Raw genomic sequence first — 13,788 nt, 5'->3', positions numbered from 1 at the left:
GGATCCTGGTGAGCCTGATGTTTGGGACATGGTATCTTGGTGCAGTTAAAATATGCATTTCTCTTTACGGTGAATGAGGGTAATATGTTTTCAAATGTTTGGGGCAATAAGCTTCTTTTTCCTCAAAATGAATAATGGCCTTTGCCCATTTTCCTGTTGGATTATGAAACTTTTCTTTCAGTCTTTAGAAGCTCTTTATATATTAAAGGATACTAACCCACCAAGATAGAATTTTGCTTATGTTTTCACCATATTTTTTTTTAAATAAAGGCAGTCGAATGTACCCGTTTCCTCCCCAGATTCCTGCTGAATTCTGAATCAGTTAGGAAATTCATCCCCTTCACAGGTTAATAGGAATTAATCTGTGTTTTCATCTTTAGTTACATTTTAAGCAATGAATTTCTTTCAATTTAGTTAATCAACACTGTTGAAATCCTCCATTCGTGGAGAACAAAATGGGTTTTTAGGACTCTGAATTTTAACATTCTCGCAGAGAACTTTATACTTTCTGGAAACACTTCCTATTTCTACTTCCGAGATACAAGGCAACACCATCTTGTAGAGGACATACATATAGCATATCATTCAGGCTGTTCTGGCCATTTTAGAAACATCTAACATTTTTCATCTGATGTAATGAAGAGGTCACTTCTAACATTATTTTGTACCACCTCATTCCAGCCCCTCAAGAGTTATACAATAAAGTCAAACCAAAGGCTAACTCCAATCATGCCTTACCATACTGGCCAGCCATTTGTCACCCAACGTGCCATTTATTAGTTTGTCCTCTAAACTGTGCCCCCAAGACAGGTTACAATAGCAGGATGATAGAGCTCCAGGAACAATAATAATGTCAGGCACGTGGTCGGCTCAGTGGTTGAGCGTTTGCCTTTGGCTTAGGTCGTGATCCTGGGGTCCTGGGCTAGAGCCCCATATGAGGCTCCCCGCAGGGAACCTGCCTCTCCCTCTGCCTATGTCTCTGTCTCTCATGAATAAATAAAATCTTTAAAAAAAAGTCTGCCATACATATAACATGCTCTTAAAAATCCTTCTGAGCTGAAAAGAACACGCGACCATGAGCTGAGTTTTAAATCACTACCTTCCGATTGCTATAACCCTTTTTAATTCTATTGTCTCATACATCACATGCAAAGATTTGTCCAATGTATTCTTTGTTATGTTTAGTGAACATGAGAAAGGGTCATCTTCAGGTGACTACATACAAGGAGGAGGGGCGCCCACACAGAGAAAAAGTAGGCCACGGGTCTGTTGGGCTTTAACAAAGGAAACAGATTTACATCTCAGATACTAATTCTATGATGAAAATCTTGGGATTAAAATTATACTGGCAACTTTGGAAAATGGGAACTCCCCACTCTGAGCACCTAAATGAAGTCATGTTTAACTTATGTGACATTTCCAGAATAGGACTTCACCTCATCACCGAGGCCTATGGACTTAAACTCTAAGCTTGTTTTGGGCACGATCATTACCAAATGTGGGAGTTTCCTTCACAGTCCTCAGCTAATTATTAAGGAAACGAGGCCAGAGGCGGTAAATTCATAACAGCAGTAAGGAATGGTGAATGCGAGAAAGAGAATGTTACAGAAATAGAAAAATGCGAAGCCCCCACTGTTGAGGTCAGTTAATTCACCATTTTTTAAGTATCTGTGACAACACCTCCTGAAATTATCATTGCTGTTGGCAACAATGACACCTTGTGAACGAGGGCACATGAGATTTCATTCTGGGCTAGTGCTTAAAAGCTGATTAAGTATGGAACAGAGTTTAAAATAGTTTCATTAAAAAAAAAAAAAGCTTTTTTCTTTACAAGGGTTGATGCTTAAATAATTAAGACTTTTTGTCTGGAAAAATCTATCTACATGAAAGAGCTCATTTCTCATCAGTAATCAAGTGGGCCATTTGCAGAATGAAATGTGTTTAGAACCTGCTAATCCAGAATCCACACAAAGTCCTTTCTCAAATGGTTTTTACTGATACTTCATATTGAACATTTTTTTTTCCTTCAGGATGCTTCTAAGGCTTTTCACAAAATGCTCACATGGCCTTTCGATTCCAATTAAACAACAACAAATCAGTTATTCCCAAGGGAAAGGTTCCACAGCACACATTTCTACAGCAAAAAGCCCGGAGACTCATAACCCAAAATACCCGTTCTAGTTTCCTTTCCCATTTGCCTTCGGTAGCATTCTGGAAAGTAGAGGTGAAGCGAGAATACTCACGGAACATGGTATAAAACTGCTGCGGGTTCAGATTCCATTTGCCCCAGGGCGTCTTGTGGCCTTTAGACTGGGCATAGTTAGCATGGTTAAATTCTGGCTCGGTACCAAATGAATCCAGGACTCGGAGCATGCACCTGAAAGGAGAAAGCGATGTTGATAAAACTACAATCTTGACCCCAAAGTTCAAAAGGTAAAAACTTGGGGCACCTGGGTGGCTCAGTCAGTAAAGTGTCTGCCTTCAGCTCATGATCCCAGGCTACTGGGATGGAGCTCTGTCTCAGGTTCCCTGTTAAGCAGGGAGTCTGCTTCTCCTTCTCCCTCTACCCACTCCCCCTCCCCGCAACCCCACTCATGCTCGGTCTCTCTCTCTCTCTCTCTCCTTCAAACAAATAAATAAAATCTTAAGAAAAAAAGGTAAAAACTCTAACCCCTCCTTCAAGGACTACCAAAAATGGAGAATACTTTTAATCAGAAACACTTGTGGGCAGGAAGTGAGAGACTATGGAATATATATACCAAACATCTCCATGTGTGACTTCTGAGGCTGAGCCATCACACATACATATGTTTTGCTTCAGATTAGCTGACAGACAAGTCACAGAAGATTGCTCAAATACCAGCAAAATAAAAAGTCCCATGGGAGCTGGCATTGCAGACTGCCATGTTTACTGCTGTACCCCTAGCGAGGGCTGAGCATACAGTGGTGCCTAATGAAGAGTTGTTGAAGAAACAAAGAACTACTGTTTGTAGAAGTGGCTGTGGTCTGAATATTTGTATTCCTCTCCCGAATTATGTTGAAATCCTAACCCCAAAAGTAACAGTACTAGTAAATGGGGCACTAGGGGGTTAAGTCGTGAGGGTGGAGCTCTTGTGAATGGGTTTAGTGTTCTTATAAAAGAGACTCCACAGGGCTGCCTGGGTGGCACAGTCGGTTAATTGTCCAACTCCTGATTTTGGCTCAGGTCATGATCTCAGGGTCCTGGGATAGAGCCCCATGTTGGGCTCCATGCTCAGGAGAGAGTCTGCTTAGGCTTCTCTCTCTCCCGGTCCTTTTGCCCCTCCTGCTCTTGGCTCACTTTCTCTCTAAAATAAGTAAAATTAATTAAAAAAGAAACGAGAGAGACCCCACAGAATTCCCTGTTCCTTCCAGCAGGTGAGGACAAAGCAAGAAGTCTGAGACCTGGAGGAAGGAGAGCCTCACTCGACTATGCCGGAACTCTGATCTTGCACTTCAGCTTCCAGAACCGTGAGCAATAAATGTTTCTAAGCCACCCAGTTGGTGGCATTTTGTTAGAGCAGCCCAAATGGACTAAGATAGAGGCCTTACTCTCCTTACAGCATATGGTATGCCTTAGCTCTTTCAACAATCATTTAGCATGTTCATCAATTAATAAGAGTATTTAATTTTAGGTAGAGTTTAGAATCTCATGTAATCAGCTGTGTTGATTTTATGGTCTTGACAGTACCAGAGCATTACTGCTTTCTTCCAGAGCCTGAAGAAGTAAAAATGAAGATGTTTAATTTGGCTCTTCCAACAAAGTATTCAAACTGGGTCACCCAAATCTGGTCTACCACCTATTTTTGTATGGCTTGTAAACTAAGAATGATCTTTGTTAGTTTAAAAAAAGGATATTTTGTGACATGAAAATTAGGTGAAATTCACTTTTCATTGTTCAGATATGAAGTTCTATTTAAACATAGCAACACCTAATTGTTTACTTAGATCTATGGCTATTTTCACTCAGTAACAGAGAACTTCAGGAGTTGCCACAGAGACCATGTGGCCAGCAAAGCCTAAAATATTTACTACATGGTCTTGACAGAGCCTATTGATCACTGCTTTAGAGTACAGAAACAACTACCAATAGTAAGAATCAATGCTGAAACAGAAATCAATGCTGAAACCTTCATTATTAATTAACTTATTCTTTCAATTCATCAGTGATCCTCCAAACATTGATATAAATTTAGCTTGTGCCTGGCCAATGAAGTCTGGTTTCTGTGGTTATACATCAATATTTCCGAACGGCTCTTACTGGACCAATAAGCATAAACGCAAATAAATATTAAAGTCCACATCTTAGAATCAGATAATGGCAAGTGAGTTTTAAGTACTGGATTAAGTTTCTTTCCTCCTTTTCCAATTATTTTAAAGGCGTTCTTTCAACTTTTTTTTTTTTTTTTACACCAATGTATGATTCAGAAAAACAAAAGGCAAACACCAGTTTAGATTTTCCAGAAAAATCAATAGTAAACTGCCACTTTACTGTGATGATTTTCTCATTAGTCATCTCTAATGAGATGACCACCCTTTGTCTACCCAAGGAAAGGAGGAAAAGAGGACGGGAGGGAATACAAGCTGACCATAGATAGCATTTCCTTATTTTGGACTTCTGTGTGGCTCTCAAGGAACATGCTACCATCACAGTGACAATTTTCACAATTATCCTCAAGAATATGTTATCTGCCTGAAAACCAATAGATGGACAGAAATGGGAGCCCACAGTCCGGGAAAAAGAAAGCTGGGGAGCCAAGATACTAACCAGTGTGTGCTTTCCTTTTTTAAAAGACTTTATTTATTTATTCATGGAGACACAGAAAGAGAGGCAGAGACAGGCAGAGGGAGGAGAAGCAGGCTCCTTGCAAGGAGCCTGATGTGGGACTCAATCCCTGGAATCTGGAATCATGCCCTGAGCCAAAGGCTGATGCTCAACCACTGAGCCACAGGCATCCCCTGTGTGTTTTCCCTAGTCTGAATAGCTTGGGGTATTCCTTCTCTCCTCTTAATAAAACATCCCCATTCCTTAACTTATATATGTTTTTTAATATCAAAGTTTACATTAAAAACTCACATAAAAATCCCCTATATTTATAAACTCTTCAACTTATATTTTAAAATAAGATACAAAAGCCACTGGTTACAGCCACTGTATTTTCTTCTGAGGAAGTCAGCAGTGTTCAGAGAACAGTAGGGAAGACAGTGCCTGTTCTGTAGAAGGCTGCTGCAGAGCAGGAAGGGACCGAGGGACACACGCTGGCAGGTGGGGCTGCTGGGCTCCTGCCCAATGGCCAGGACTGAGACTCAAAGATTACAGGCTCTATGCAGGCACAGCAGGGAGAATGGGACAGCCTTGTCATAAGAACCTTTGTCTTGAAGGCTTTGGCTACTTCCACTCATTTGCAATCCACTCTAACAGGGTATATTCCTTTCTAGCTTTGGCTTGTGATTTATTTTTAACTTGGAGTTTTATTGGTTTTATTTTAAATTTAGATAATTAAGACAAACCCTGATGAGTCAAGATACCTGGTGGGAGCCTAATGCCTGCAAGCCTGGACTTTGATACAGTGCTATGTGATGTCGGGCTTCTTCCCAACAGAGAGCTATAGAATGAACAATCAAATGTCTGAGAAACTTGTAATTCGACATCCTCATACTTAAGCTTTGTTTGGGGAATTGTCTATTTTTTAGCTGACCTGGGTTTGTTTTATAAACCAGAGGCAGGGGACTGATCTCTGTGTACAGCAGAAGAGGTTTAACATTATAGTTTTCCTTTTTCAATCACATTCTACAGCTGTGTGTTTGGAACTGGGTTTATGTTAATATTTATGCAGTTCCTCTAATGTCTTTTGTGTGTCTGAAACATCAGGAACAGACTGATAACTTAAAAAGATATTTGCCTTGCTGCCCGAGGCAGCTGGCCCTCTTCTAACAGGAATTGCTGTGGCAATGCCAAATGACTCCTGGAACATTCTCTTTGCTCTAAGCCACACTACTATAAGATGGATGCTCAAAACTTCCTTGCCAGAACCTACTTCTAATTTGGAGTTAGATGTAAAGCATAGTATATCTTGCACTATGTGCACCCCGTTTTGCTGTGTGTCCTCAATACTCAGCAAAGATCTTATGTGAAGCAAAATGGGTATGAGTTTTGCAGTCCCTAGTGGTATACTGGTTGCATGCCAGCACTGAAAACATGTTTAATTCAATTTCTTGGGTCCCTACATAAATTGGAAAGAATTTACAAATATTTTTTCCAAGATCGACAGGACTCAAGGTTTGCTCCTATATGAAAGATCAGATGATAGATATCTTTACATTTAATGGAACTCCTACCATGTACAATCATCCAAGATGAATTCAGGGAGCTCCGACAATGTCTCGCCTTCGAAGGGAAAAGAAGTGGGCAAGAAACTTTCTGGAGGACCTGCTTGGTTTTTTGATGAAATCTTAGCTTCATCACATAACAAAGACTGCAGGGCGAAAGTCCTAACGGACTTCCTGCCAGCTAATATCACTAACGTAGATGATTTATTAAGAAAGGGAGGATAGGGGATCCCTGGGTGGCGCAGCGGTTTAGCGCCTGCCTTGGGCCCAGGGCGCGATCCTGGAGACCCGGGATCGAATCCCACATCAGGCTCCCGGTGCATGGAGCCTGCTTCTCCCTCTGCCTGTGTCTCTGCCTCTCCTCTCCTCTCCTCCCTCCCTCTCTCTCTCCTCTCTGTGACTATCATACATAAATAAATTTAAAAAAAGGGAGGATAAATATTATACCCTTCCATAAAACTTCTCTGAGATGATGCCTCTTCATTCAATAAGAATCAAATACCAATCAGTGGTGACCATTTTAATAATGAAATCATCCTTTTTAATTGAACACTACCACTGAGGACATCTTTCCATCCAAACAACCCTTCTTAATGGTGAAGATATGTGAATCTAGGGATGCCCGTAATGCCTTGTTCCTTTTGCACGTCTACCAGATGCCTGCCATTTGCTAAATGCCAGAGAACAATAGCTCTCCCTTTCTTTCTTTCTTTAATGCTGTAGCTAAAAAGAAAAAGAAAAAAAAAGACTGTTTACTTACATGGCTTATTAACCAAAAAGAAAGATGGTTATTTCCACATAACTGAGAACAAATGTGATGGCTTGTGATGTATGAAGATTTCAAGGAAAAAGCAAACCAAAAAAAACAGGAATAATGTGATGCAGAAGGTAAAGTGCTATCCTGGCCCAAACCAAGATTTTTATTTTGCTTTTTTATGAAACTGTATGCAAAGGGAAATGAAAAGTGCTCAGTCTCTTCTCAACCAATTCCTTCCCTCTGTTCCTGAGTATTGAGACAATTATTGCTATTGGCAGGAAAACTGCAAGAAAATTCTACAGACAATGGGTGTTTTCCCTCCTATGTTTTGGATAAGATTGGAGAGGATTATTTTGACTTTTTATTTCTTTTGAATTTCAACTAAAGGACTTGCAATCTGACACAGGCTTGGAGATTAAATTTAATAAATAATATTAAACTATAAACTAGCCTGAAAAGGACCTAGTTCAAGTTGTTAAGGATTCAATTATTGGTTAAATTAGAAGAACACACCAAAACATCTATTTACAGAAAAGTAACACATAGAGGGATTTCTAAGTTACATTACTTGAAAGATTTTCCAAGTGTTCTTCTAGGAAATTGGTTGGAAACTATAAGTCAAGATTCACTATCAGTCAGGTTGGTATTAAGTTCATGATTTTTACCCAAATGTACCACTGTCACCATTTAGATACAATAAATTTATTTATATTTATTAGAAACTTCTAGAGGCCATAAATAAAAGCCAGTACCAACTATAGTAAGGGGAAGATAACCAAAAATAGCATATTTCTCTTCTTTAAACATTATTATTAAATTCAAACTGGATACTTTGCCTGAAGGCTGAAACTGACAGCTACCCTTATTTTGTTAAAAATGCATGTAAGCGTTACAAGATGTGTTGGAGGTATCACAGCACCAAACTAAGCCTTTGTAGAAAGATTGAAGGAAAACTGCAAGATTAATAAATTTCATTATATAATTCTCTGTTATTTAATGCCATGACTGTATACCATGTAAAATCATTTCAAACAGTGTAGCATGGTCCCAAAAGCACGCTGAGGGAAACAACAGGTTCTTCAAAATGATAAAGGTATGCATTCAGGTCATTCTCAGCATTTTTAAGGCAAGACCCATTTCAAGGGTCTTGCCTTAAAAAGTACAAGACCCCAACATTCATACAAGGTATTCACAGCTTTTTCTTCCAAAAATGACAGTCATCATCTCAAACCAGAGCAACATAAGAAATGATATTTTCCACATTTTATCCAAATTGTTACTTAAACAAATGAGACTGGTGTAGGCACACAGAGAGGAATGATGAGTATTAGGGAAGGTAAAGAAGTGGTTGGACACTTATTTTCTATTCTTAACAGAAATCAATGAAAATAATGAATAGCCTTTGAAAGTAAAAAGTCACTGTGGAGAATGTGAATTTCAATTAGGAATGAGAAACGTGGGGATCCCTGGGTGGCGCAGCGGTTTGGCGCCTGCCTTTGGCCCAAGGGCGCGATCCTGGAGACCCGGGATCGAATCCCACATCGGGCTCCCGGTGCATGGAGCCTGCTTCTCCCTCTGCCTGTGTCTCTGCCTCTCTCTCTCTCTGTGACTATCATAAATAAGTAAAAATTAAAAAAAAAAAAAAAAAAAAAAAAAAGGAATGAGAAACGTATTCCCACAGTCCAACAGGCAATATTTGATAGGCTTTTTCTTCCTGTAACCATGTTACCCCTGTTCAAACCAAACAAACTCCTCTATCAACTTTAGGACAGCATGTAGCACTTACTGGTAGTGAACCCAGGATGGCCCAAGAGTTTTTTTGAATTGAGCGAGTCCTACAATATCAATATAAATGAGCTCAACGATCCTGTCTCCTACAGTTGGGCAGCCAGATCGGTTTCCTACAACCTTCTTCATTATCCTAGAAAAAGAGCAGAAGAGAGGCAAAAAAGAAAAAAAATTATTTCAAGATCCTACACTTAGCAACATCAATAGGAAAATAAACATCCCAATAGGTTGTCGGGGAGGATGGCACAGTCTGTCCCAATCTGCTGCCTATCTGAATCCTGCCCACCCATCACTGCCTATCCAGAGCCTTGATTCTGATTCTGGCAAAAGTAAACGGTGGTGTGGGCAGGCATGTGCACGCATGCACTTATGCGTGCGCGTGCGCACACACACACACACACTTTGAAACCAAGGAAGAGCCGGGTCTTAATCAGTCTCTATTATCTAGCTCCATGAGCAGCCGTGAGATCTCAGATAAGTCACTAACTTATCCAGTCTCTCCTCCTCATGAGAAACAGAACAATGACCTACCCACAAAACAAGATTTAGGTCAGAAAAGACAGATTGCAACTTGTCGGGGATTCTTCAGGTGCTTAAATGAGGTATTAAAAAGAAAAGTGCCCAATGTATACTAGATACTCAGCTATTGCTTTTTGCCACAGAACCTGTTCTCATTACTGCAGCCCCTCCTGACCTCTTCAATGTCTTTAATTTCTAGCCACTACAACATAAACTTTTATATTGACTTGTACTGTTTCCTAATCTTTTCTGTCAAACGTTTCCTTCTGACTAGACTGCATTACATAACTGGCACTGAGCTAGTTTTTCATTACCCTTCCTTCGAGCCACCCATCTCTTCAACCCATCCATACAAACCCACGCTTGCACTCAGACAGCATCGACATATTTGATCTTATGCCAACTTTGGGTGCAGGAGTAAAATGTGCTCACCAAACCACACCTCTACTCACCCAGAAATCAGTCATCATGATGCCTTTTACCCCTGCCCACGTCCCATAACCATCCTTTACCGAATTCTGGCCATCAACTTCAAAGAATGAATCATAAAAGCAGGACTCTGCTCTGTAGCTCCATCCTGCCACGGCTTCAGGTATCCTTCTCCTCTCATTGGGCCTTCTGAAAATACCAGGTTCTGGATAACCAATTTCTCTCCAGGAACTTGAAAATATTTCTACACAGGGCCAGATAGTAAATACTTTCCTCTTTGTAGACCATACATCCTCTCTCTCAACCATGCAGCTCTGCCCTTGTAGAGCAAAAGCAGTCACAGGCAATAGATCCACAATAGGTGTGGCTGTGTTCCCATGGAAGTTTACTGACAAAAACACACAGAAGACTGCACCTGGCCCACTGTGCCAGGGTTTGTGGACTCCTAGTCTACCCTGTCTTCAGCGGTTCCCAAGCCTGACTGCACACTGGAATGAACTAGAGGCATGGAGATACTCGTGCCTGGGTTCCATCCCCAAAAGGTGTGATTTAATTAGTCTGGGATATGTTCTGGGCATTGGCAGTCCACAAAGATCCCCAGGTGATTCTAATGTTCAGGCCTGTTCAGAAACCACTGCTTTTTGTTGCTTGCATGATTATCTTCTTAAATAAACACATCTTGTTCTGTTACCAGTGCTTAAAGAACCCTATAGACTTCTTGACCAATGAATTAAGTCTCTCCCTGGTAGAGCCTTAATAGGCCTCTTCTGATCTCCCTAGGGAACACTTATCCCTAGAGTTCCCACAGTTTTCCATTTAATCACCCACTCACTCATTCCTTAACTCATCCCTTCATTTGTTTGCTCAAGTTAACTAGTTATAAGCACACACTGGGTGCTAGGCACTATTCGAGGTGCCACATAAACCATGGGGGAACAATATTCGCTGTTTCTGTACTCCCTTGGCTTACATTCTAGCATCCATGCCTCAATTAGTACTAATGACATTGCAATTAGTGTAATTATTATGCAATGTATTAGCTGTAATTACCAAAAGATTGACATTTCCTTGAACACATGCTGGTCATCTGTATATCCCACACCAAGAACTGGTACACAGAGAGCACTGAAGGAATGACTGCTGAACGTATGAATGCCTCTACCTCACATGCCATGCACATAATGTGTTTTAAAGCAAGCAGGCGGCAGCATGCTGAAGGGACAAAGGTGGTATTTAGGAGGTCAGAAGGCAAAAGGAGCAGTGCAGTACAGTGGTCAAGAGCATAGACTTTGAAATCAGATGGACATAGAATTCAAATCCTGGCTCTCTCACGTGTTCTCCATGTATTTTTAAACAACTCTGTTTCCTCATCTTTAAAAGGCAGAAAGCAATAGCACTTACTTCCAACTTTGTGTAAATAGTATATAAAACGCTTAGTATCTGATGCACAGTAGGTGCTCAGCAAACTTAGCTATTAAGAGTCATCAATACTATGGTCATCTTAACCACTGACACTACTGTTGTAACTGATGTTTTTATCACAGTTTTAGCACATAGCATCTTGAAAAATGACATTTGATAATACTGCTTTCATCTCAACATTGCCACTAATCAAGTGTGTAGACCTTGGCCCTAACACAAGTGACCTCTCTGGGCATCAATGTCTCATACAATAATATAGGAGCAGGGTGGGACATACTTTAACACCCATCTCTAGAATGTTCACTCAAGATATTTCTTCTGGAACATCTGACATACTGCAACATGATAACTTGGCTGCTGGGTAGAAAGTCTCCATGGGCAGTTAACCAAAAGGAGTGAAGGGGTGCTAAGCATTCCTGCCTAGCCAGCTGTGTCAGCCTATAAGAGATTAAGAGAGAGCTAGAGCCAGAAGCAGACTGCAGGGAAACAGAAAAGCCAGGTAGAGTTAACAGACTCAGAGTGGAAAGTTGGCTTTATTGAAAGAGGATTGGATCAGGGCTTTCAAGAAACTCATTCTATCCAAATTAAATTATAAACAGGAACCTTCCCTGTTTAAGATTTGGAAAGCTTGAAGTTGAGTAGGGAATGGTATGAATTTCAGCAAGAGACAGGGAATTAGGAAAGTCAATAATGTTTTGTGCTGCACATGTTGGAAGCACCTGTAATAGCAAAGAATAAGCTCCTTACTTTGAATTTTCTGGCATTCATTTACGAAGCCTCTGGAGCCTGCAGCTACAATGAAAACATATTATCCTTTTCACAGTGTATGTATTTAGCTCCTGAAAATAATCTTCTTATCTCCTGTTTAGTGAATTATCACTTTCATTTTCCTCCACAAGAAATTACACACTAATAGAGGGCTTTAAGAGTTTACAATTTCTTTTTTGTATTCTGATTTTAAAATTGAAAAGTAATCTCCTTACTCCTTGAGCTCAGCCAGTGAAGCTGAAATCCTAATGTCATGGCCCAGTAAGTACAGAGATGTAATTAAATCACTCCACTGAACTAATTCACCAAGAGGGCCACCACTGAAAGCTGTCTCTGCTATCTTAAATCCAGATTCCTTAGTCAGGAGTCCCAGGTGAACGAGGACCTGAAAAAAAAAACAAAAACAAAGGAGAGGCATATATTGATTCCCACTGAACCAAGTACAAACTCCATAGTAACACATCAAAAGCAATCAACCAATTCTAAAGTGATGTTTATTTTCTAATGAAACCTTGACATGGCATAAGATTTTTCTAGAAGGTACAAAGAAATGGAAGAAAATAAAGTCACTACTGTCCCTTTTATGGCTATGAACATGACATGTGGACAATCTGTTTTTAAAAAGCAGAATATAATTGGGAAATCAGAATTCAAGGAGGGTAAGCCAGTGCAATAACGTAGCATTTAACAATATTGGGGTTTTTTTCCCCACCACTGTTAAGGTTTGAACATAAAAGAATTTCAAACATATCTGAAATCAGACATAATAATGCAGTCGATTCCCATGTGCTCATCACAGAAATTTCACAATTAGCAGCTCAGGGTAAATCTTAATGTACACACTCATTTTCTCCCAACCTCCCTGCCAAGCTTATGTTGAAGCAAATCCAGGAGATTATATCCTTTCATCTGCAAATAACTGAGTGTGAATCTTTAAAAGAAACAAAACTTTCAGTTAAAAAACATAACCATGACATCGCCATCACCCCTAAAATAGCTATTAATTCCTTAATATCATCTAATATCTAGTTAATGTTTATACTTCCTCAATTGTTCCTTTTTTCAAGTGCACTTGTTTAAGCCAGAAGTCAAATAAAGTGCGTTAACTAGAATCATCTCATTTATTCCTTAGGCTCCTTTACTCCCATCCTTTGGCAGTGGGGAGAGTTTTAATTTATTTGTCAAAGAGACTGGTTGTAGTTCTGGTAGAGTCTCTTACACTTTGCAGTTTGTTCATTACATAACACGTTCTTCTGTCCCTCATATTTACAGTAAATTCGTCATTAGATCTGCAGGCATGATCAAATTCATATTTGATGTTTTTGGCAACACTACTTCATAGGTAGTACTGTGTGTACTTCCACTAGGGGAAACAACGTCTGGGGTCTCTGGTGATGTCTGCAGCTCGTGATGATCACTAACTGGATGCATTCACCCACTAGGGGTTGCAAAATGGTGATATTCTATTATTCCTTCTGCATTTATTGGCTGGAATGCTTCTATGAAGAGAAACAACTCCTCCCGCCTCCCATAAACTATTTGGCTCTGCTGAAGTATAGTTTACATAGAAAAAGTCTGGTAAATATTTGACTCTTGCCCTTTATTTATCAATTTTCAAAATAACAAATGTGTTCTTTTAGCATATTCTAATGACCATCAACAGGCTTTTTAAAGGTATCATTATAAAATCATGGATAGAAGTATATTAGATGTGCTTCAGTAAACTGTAGTTATTATCCTTATGGATTATCAAACTG

At 39.9% G+C, this 13,788-nt stretch overlaps 1 protein-coding gene across 6 annotated transcripts in view; it reads right to left on the bottom strand.

Moving 5' to 3' along the window:
• MGAT5 (alpha-1,6-mannosylglycoprotein 6-beta-N-acetylglucosaminyltransferase) overlaps window positions 1-13,788 on the bottom strand; it is a 345,976-nt gene that overhangs the window by 105,730 nt on the left and 226,458 nt on the right. For all 6 annotated transcript variants that reach the window (XM_077861486.1, XM_077861488.1, XM_077861487.1 and 3 more), the window contains 3 exons: window positions 12,247-12,416; window positions 8,892-9,026; window positions 2,244-2,377 (listed from right to left, as the gene is read on the bottom strand). In XM_077861486.1, coding sequence (XP_077717612.1) covers window positions 2,244-2,377; window positions 8,892-9,026; window positions 12,247-12,416 — 439 coding nt within the window. The remainder of the gene's footprint in view (window positions 1-2,243; window positions 2,378-8,891; window positions 9,027-12,246; window positions 12,417-13,788) is intronic.

Source organism: Canis aureus, chromosome 20 (assembly GCF_053574225.1).
Source record: "Canis aureus isolate CA01 chromosome 20, VMU_Caureus_v.1.0, whole genome shotgun sequence".
NCBI lineage: Eukaryota > Metazoa > Chordata > Mammalia > Carnivora > Canidae > Canis > Canis aureus.
This window is presented reverse-complemented; position numbering and strand designations above follow the sequence as displayed.